We start from the raw sequence: 8,285 nt of genomic DNA on the forward strand, positions 1-8,285 counted from the left end.
TCTCAAGCTACCCTTCATTAATATTTGTGATTGCTTATATTTAATTTTTATAGCTATTTGTCTCCCCAATCGAATGTAAGTTCAATATGAAAAAAGATTGGTGCATTCTTTGTGAACAACTGATTTAATCACTCATTTGAGAAAGACTTAGAGATGCCGCTTTCCTGTATGAAAGGATAAGAGAATGATATGGCATAATTTCTAGTTGTGATATACCTTCTGCAGTAGAGAGATAAGGTACAATTATAGTGACAATAGACATTTCCCACTTTTGTTTTACAGTCTGCTTTACTAGTTTTTCCATATATAACTTCTACTCTACAGAGAACCCTTATACCCTTAGTCATAATCCCACAGAAAAGTTGGGTAGTTGGCAATAAACCAAAAACAACAGTTATATTGAATCAGGGCTTAGTTTATTAGCATGCCAATCTATAAACAGGTGTTTTCCTCTTAATAACAAAATATGAAGTGAGACAGTTTCCAATCTGCCATCATATATAAGTGAAAAGCTTCACCTCGAAAATGTAGCATTAGTCAGGTTCTAGAGGAGAAAAAGAGAAAGCAAGAGTTGCAAATTATTTGTTTCCTTGAAAACACAATAATTTAAAGTTATTTCTTATCCCAAACCAGAAAAATCTTACCTTTTTGTTTCAATTCACACAATATAAAAATCTATGTATTATTCTCTATTTTTAACTATACTAGCTTCACTCATCTCTTTTGGCTACAGGATGGCACTGTTAGCTATAGAAAATAGCTAAATGTTACTTTCCCTGAAGATATAAAAAAATTGTCTTAGTCAATTATTCTTGTTCTTCAAAATTAAAAAATCATAAGCTGGTATCTCAACTCACAATTCAGAACAGAGATGAGGGTTTTGAGGCTGCTGCTGTTTTTTTAACCAAACCTGAGATTCTATATATTCTATAGGGAACTCCTGATTCAGAACCATTTAGCTCAGCTCTGCAGCTCAACAATATGAGAGCTACTTGGAAGTAAGAGGTTAAGTTTATTCACTATGTTAACATAAGCCTAAAAATCAAGAGAAGGGGTTTGAACCAAAGTCATTCTGACTCCAAGGCCAACTACCCACTGCTTCTCATATAGATGGACTATTATTTCAAGATGAAAAATAATGAAAAGAGTACCACCATTATCTAATGGAAAGGCCACTAAACAGCATGGAGTGAAGTGTGTCCAAGTCTGGCTCTATTAACTATCTCTTTGCTTCCAAATGCTACTGACTTAGAAAATAAAGTATTCTTCAAAAGGTTTTTAATTGATAAACGAGCATTAATTTGCCTTGATTTCAGCAGTGAGGAACATAAGAGCTTCTAGCTCCTATGTACAAAATTAAAGATATGAGAAAATAGTATCAATGACTGATATTTTCCTCGTGAAACTTCTGTTGTAATCTAAAGGTTGAAAATGAAAAAATAAAGACTTTAGCTTCTGAATTATTTAACTTTGCATATAATAAAACAACATGTGCAAGTCCTATAAACAAAGTTTCATAATCATTCAGTGCCAAATAGATGGCTAAATCAATATTCCAATACACTGCTCTAAGCCAAGAAAACCTGAGTTTGACTCTCACCTCTATGACCATGGGCAAGAGTCATAAAACCATGAACTTTGTTTTCTCATCTATAAAACAAGAAAAATTGTGGTGGCATCTTGTCTCACAGTTATTGTAGAAAACAAAAAGTGTATGTAAAACACCTTAAAAACAAGATTTTGCAAATTTTTAAAGTGTTTATGAAAGCCTGCCATTATTTTTAAAATTCCAGAAGTTTAGATTCCCCATATTTTATATCTGAAGTTAGTTCCTGATATTTAACAATTTATCTTTACTACTGTGCCAGGGACCATGCAGGCCAGCAAGGATATAAACAAAAATAAAACTCCTCCTGACTCAGCAGATACCATTTCTCTTTTATCCTCCCCCCCTCACCAAATAATAGCAGCTAATACTTTTATAGCAATTACTAGGTATTATGTACTGTTAAGTGGTTTCCAATTATTATTTCATTTGTTCTTCACAACTACCTTAGGAAGGGAAATGCTATTACTATTATTCCCATGTTATAGATGAGGAAACTGAGGCAAATACAGGTTGTGACTTGCCCAGGATCATACTGCTAGTGAGATTGATCTTTAAGGCTGGATTTAAATGCAGGTATTCTTGACTTTAAGCCTGGTGCTTTGGTGCTTTATCCATAAATTCAACATTATTTGGAAGTAAGTAGAAGCTGCTGAGAGCAGAAGAGACTCATACAGGAGTTGGTATTTAAGTTAAAACTTCGAAACAAATTATATGAAGGTCAGGAGAGAGCATTCTAGGAATGAAAAGGAGATGTAGAGTCATCTACAGGAAACAATAAGAAAATCAATTTGTTTGCAGCTGAGAGTATATGAAGAAAGTAAAGTATATTATGCCTGGAAGGGAAGATTGGAACTAGGTGATAAAGGACTTTAAATGTCAAGTAAAGAATGTAGTTGATAATATGAGTAATAGGGAGCCCACTGAAGATTACTCATCAGGAGAATAGTATCTGGATTAAACAGGGGGAGAAAAGGAAAACCAAGTAGGAAGTTATTGCAATCTTCCTAGAAAGAGAAGATGAGAATTTGAATTAAGATGGTAGCAATATGGATGAACTGAAGAAACAGAAAAATGTGGCAAGAGTGGTGAAAGAAGAATTGGCAGGACTGATAAGCAATTGCCTGGGTATATAGGGTGAAGGCAGAACTGAGGAAAGTTCTGTCCTCATCTTTCCTAAGGCTCAGCTTGAACAGAAATCCCATTATCTCTCAGTTTTAGTTAATTCAATTTCACGATGCTTTATTTCATGTACTTTAAGATATCATGGCACTGATTCTTTTTGTACAGCATAATAACTGTTTTGGACATGTATACCTATATTGTATTTAATTTATATGTTAACATATTTAACAGGTATTAGTCAACCTGCCATCTGGGGGAAGGAGGGGAAAAGTTGGAACAAAAGGTTTTACAATTGTCAATGCTGAAAAATTACCCATGCATATATCTTATAAATAAAAAGCTAAAAAGATATTATGGCATTAAGTTTCTAAATGTATTCCAACCCAGACAACAAGAAATAAGAAAATCTGAAAAAATTAGAAACTTTGATTTTTCAAAGCATGCCATGAAATTTTTAATGGTTCCTTAAAAATCAAGTAATTACTTACACATTACTCCTTTTTAACTTTCACTATTTTGACACTGCTGCCAGAAGCTTTTTCAGCATTTGCTTTGAATTCAGTCTTCAGCGCATCTCTTACTGCTTTTGCACAGATCTGGGAATATCGAATATAGCTAGAAAGAAAGGAAAGTAGTAATAATGGCAAGTTATGAATCATAACTGGGTCAAATTGGCAAGATAAAGAAACTTGAGTTTATTTCAAACTGCCTTTTGAATATAGAATGTGAATGTTTTTTAAAATACTTCCAACTAGAAATGTTTCTTCTAACAAGCTATCCCAATCCATTAGAACACAAGCTCCCCTTTCCCCCGAAACTGTCATTCTAAAATTGTGTTATTTAGTGACCAAAAACAGAAATGTCTCTGATTTCAAGTTACTAACATTCTGGAGGTTTGAGGGTTGGGCACCAGTATATACACAAATAAATATAAATCCAAGATAAACTGAAGGATCAAGGGCTCGGATAAGACTTCTAAGGAGCCATCTAAGCTTTGTCTTGATGAACAGATTTCTAAAAGGCAAGAGAATGCATGGAAAAATTAATAGTAGTCTACTTAACCCAGAACAAAGTTCATTCGAAGAGGAATGATATGAAACAAGATGGAAAAAGCTGGTTAAAAGCTAAATTGTAGAAAAGCATATTTTATACTAAAAACAAGGGAAAGGTTATCAAAAGTTTTTGAAAAGGGCAATGGCATCATCAGCTTATACCTTACAAAGATTATTCTGGCAACTGACATAGGAGCAAAGACAGACAAGAAACAAGGTGATCACTTAGGAAGTTTTTCCGGCAAAAAATAACAAGAATGGTGGTCCAGTAACTGGATGAAGAGAGGGAGATGGATTAGTATTCATCAACAGCTACTAGTGGATTTTGCTGTGGTTAGCAAAGAATGGTATTTTAGAGACTGGGGAAGATTGGAAAAGAGTTGATTTAGATACAGAAAAATCTGTTCCCGTTAGAATGTATAGAATTTGATACCCCTAAAGGATATGCAAGAGGAAAAGCTTAGAAAGTAGTTGATGATAAAATGTAAGCTCCCAGGGGAGAGGTGGGGGAGCAGGAAGAGAAAGGGCTGATTATATAATGAGGTGGAGATTCACATTCTGAAATTTCTGTAACACCCAATTAATGAAGAATTGGAGGGAGGAACTTGCCCTTCAGGATAGAAAATAAAACACCGCCTTTGCACTTCCAAATATCTGTCTACTAATTTAGGCACCCAGTCTTGCAAGGATGCAAAACAAATCTTTCTTAAGGAGATTGGGAAAGGAAGGAGCTCCTAGGTTGACAGCCTCAGTTTTCTCTAGAAACATAGGGTCATCTAGCTGAAAAGAGAGGGACAGAATAGTGTTGAGAATTGAGGAGTTTAGAAAAAGGTTTTGGGGATGGGGAGAGTTGGGGGGGAGGAAGAAAATCAACCAATGTTTTTATTAAGGTCCTAGACACATTGGGCTAGGTAGGTCCTGGGAGATATAAAGTCAACTGCTTGCTGGGCATTTCCTCCCACGTGTCCCGTAAGTTTCTCAAATGGAATTTATACTTTAACATATTTAACATGTATTTCTTAAATGGAATAAGAACTGTTTTATTTTCTTATCTTAGTGATCACCTCTCCAAAATTCCCAGAATACATCTATCTCCACAATATATCTGAGAATAAACACATACAAGATAACTGAGGGTGGGATGGGGAACTACTTATTTGGAATCAGGAAAGGTTCAAGTAGAAGGCAGGGTTGAATTAACTTTTAATCTCAGACGGCTCAGTCTAATGGGTGATACCCCCCCCCCCCCAAAAAAATCCCAACTTACAAGATGGGGACGGTCAGTAAAAATATCAAGTACCTGGAGACGGAGTGTCGTGTGAAAGGAACAGCAAGAAGGCGTGCGTGATGGGAATGCGGAGTATATGGGTAGGGGAAAGAAAAATCTACAATGATTGGAAAGATAGGAGTGGGCCATGAAGGGTGTTAAAGGAGGATTTTGTATTTGTTCCTGGAGGTGATAATGCGTAAAGAAGCATCTTCGATGCTTTAAGGAAAAATGACTTTTGATAGCTGAATAGTAGATGGAGTAGAGAGGGGAATAAATAGGAAACCCAAAAAGCAGGCTGTCGCAATAGTCCAGACATGAGTGATAGCAGTGGTAAGAGGAGATGCTGTGAAGATAAAGAGACAGGACTTGGGAAAAAAATAACATGGTCGAATAGGAGCAAGGGTCCGGAAGGCCAAGGACTGAGAAAGGGTCATTCTAGAGACTCCTGGCAAGGCTAAGTAGTGAGCAGGCATCGCAACAGATCTGGATTCCACCAGACCCGAGTACTAGCTGTGACTTTGGGCAGGTCATTTCATCTCTCAACCTGCCTTTTTCATCTGTAAAATGGGGACCATGGCATCTGCCTCTCAGGGTTGTGGTACAGATAAGGCGAGATGTTAGCAAAATGCTTTGCAAAACTAATAATGTTACTAAAAGTTGGATAGGTGTGAGTCAGTTTGAGAACTTTTTTTAAGCTGATCCCATGGAACATTGTTGCAGCTCAAATAGAGTGACCCCAGTTGAGATCACAAATTCAATTCAATAAGGGATTTAATAGATATTCATTGAATTAAACGGAATCATGACGCGTAGTGGAGGACGCTGTCATTGCTTGCAGGGGATGAGAGGCTGGCGAGGAAGGCAGCTTGAGTTAAGACGCCAGAGGCCCCGCAGCGGCTGCGGACTGGACCCCGGCCCAGAAGCCGAAGGCGGCTCAGTAGGCCCCGGCCGCCCACGCCAGTTAAGAAAATCTTTAGAAACCCGGCTTACGAGCCAACCTACAGCGCTTCACAGCGAGTCGCCCAAACCACCCCTGGGCCTACCTGAGTCCAGCCTGTCTCCAATAGGCCACCATGGCTACGAGAAGACGAGCAACGGAGAAAACGAAGGAGAAGTCAGCCGGCTCGAGAAGGTCACGCGCCGGAAGGGGAAGAGGCGGGGACGCTGCCAGTCTTCCAATCCTGCTCGCGCTCTCATTAGCTTTCCTTGTTACCAATAGCAAAGGGTGTTTGATAAGTGAATTAGGAGTTACCCAATCGGAATTCTGGGCCACCTTTTTGCAGGCCCCGCGCAAGGACGTCCGCTTACGTATTTTGGCCTGGGAGTTTTCGTCATCGCTGCTCCTTCCTTCTTAGACTAAGCTGTCTTTCCTCCGCTTTGTGCATGATATGGTGCCAAAGAGGTAGATAAAAACCGAAACTCGAAACTCATTTAGGCAGAATTTACCCACTACCCCCACAAGATGTTTCGTGTCAGGTCCGCACTGGCCGCTCCTCATCCTCGGAATGAATGAATGCTCTTCTCGTCTCCGTACTTAGCATCTCAAAAAAAATCACTTTCTACAAGCAGCCTTAAGTGTGTGTGTGGGGGGTGTGGTTTTTCGGTCGTTTCCGACTCCTCGAGATCCCATTTTGGGGTTTTCTCGGCAGATTCTGGAGCGGCTTTTCATTTCCTTCCCCAACCAAGGGTGTGTGCATATGTAAGGCTATAAATTAGAGAAGATGTCAGCTTAATTGCTATTGGGAGTTCCTTGTATACATGTGATTTATTTATAAATATATACAAAGGACAAGGTTAAGGATGTTGGATTTTACACATGCAAATAAGAATCAAGAAAGTGGGAGCTTTAAGAGATTGAGATGAGATGAGAGTATAAATGTGATATAGGATGCTGCTTCCGCAAGCAAAGATAACCAGGAGGGACAAGGTCAATTTCAATAGGGTGTATTGTTCCTGTGGATGAGTAACATAATCTTGGGGTCAGGACTATATAAAGTTGAAGTAATTTGTATCTGACTCTACAGGCGCGAATTTAAATTCGCGAGTGTTGTTTTGAATATCAACAGATTTGTGGTTTATAGCGAAGGTAGTGCCCACAGTGGAGAAAACCAGATTCTGGTTTTGGCAGATTTGCTGCCAAAAAGAAAATAGGCATAGAAAAAAGTTTAACTAGTCAAATTTCCTTTGTACATTAATAGTATTTCTAATGAGTAATCTGTCAGCAGTAAAGCTGACATGTATTTATTATTTTTTTTGCTGAGGTAATTGGGATTAAGTGTTAAGTGTCTGAAACCAGACTTGAGTCTACTCGGGTCCTCTTGACTAGAAGGCTGCTGCTCTAGCCACTACACCACCTAGCTGCTCCATATTTATTACTTTCATGTGATACTCAGCTACTGGGAGGCTGAGGATGATTTACTGCTTGAGCTTTGGAGTTCTAAGCTGCTGTAGGCTAAGTTCTAAGTCCAATGTCTATACTAAAGCTGGCAATATATGCTATAATCCTGGGGTCCCAACCAAGGTGCCTAAATCAGAAATTAAGTGAGTCAGTTCTCATGTGATCAGTTGTGGAAGCAGATCTGTTCGATGCCAGCTGCATTTCAAGACTGGGCAAGATGGGGATCTCAAGTCTCAAAAAAAAAAAAATTTAGTTGGGAAAAATATAAACTTCATAGAATTAGTTATTATAAAAGTAATTCAAGCATTTGACTTGTTGCTACACTGCCATGGTTAGTCCATGATTAATATCCTTCATTTCTCAGTAAATTGGTTGTATTCCCCAATGTATCCCAAGCAGCTAAAAGAATAACATTTCATGATTAAAATTAGTTTTTTAATTTGAAAAACTTCCCCTATTTCCCAATCTAAAAGTGACACTCTGTCTCCTCCCTCACTTCCCAATATTTAGTAACAAGTATAAGAGGACAGTCACCAGATGATTTTTATGAATTTTGGTTTTTGAATTTTATTTGTATAATTCAAAGACATTGCTTTAGGGATATTTTAATAGAAACATTATTCTGATAGTCAATAGAAAATTGGAAATAATGAAAAGGTTTTTGTTTTTTTTTTTGAATAACAGCAAATCCTATTCTTAAATATTAAATCTGAGATTCTAAACTGAATTAATTCTGTTTGTCCCCCAGAAGAACACATTTTTGGCAACTACTGAACTACAACAGATAAAAGATGCTTTAATAATTGAGCAGAAAAAAAAACAACACAGAAGACC

General features: G+C 37.7%; 1 protein-coding gene across 1 annotated transcript; it reads right to left on the reverse strand.

Moving 5' to 3' along the window:
* Window positions 1-394: 394 nt before the first annotated feature.
* ATP5F1E (ATP synthase F1 subunit epsilon) lies at window positions 395-6,228 on the reverse strand. The gene is made up of 3 exons (XM_074288712.1): window positions 6,097-6,228; window positions 3,220-3,346; window positions 395-544 (listed from the first exon to the last, which is right to left on the reverse strand). Exons 1-2 carry the CDS (start codon window positions 6,126-6,128, stop codon window positions 3,223-3,225), a joined length of 156 nt encoding a protein of 51 aa, XP_074144813.1. The 5' UTR covers window positions 6,129-6,228; the 3' UTR covers window positions 395-544; window positions 3,220-3,222.
* Between the last annotated feature and the right edge of the window lie 2,057 nt (window positions 6,229-8,285).

This window comes from Sminthopsis crassicaudata, chromosome 2, assembly GCF_048593235.1.
Source record: "Sminthopsis crassicaudata isolate SCR6 chromosome 2, ASM4859323v1, whole genome shotgun sequence".
NCBI classification, from domain to species: Eukaryota; Metazoa; Chordata; class Mammalia; order Dasyuromorphia; family Dasyuridae; genus Sminthopsis; species Sminthopsis crassicaudata.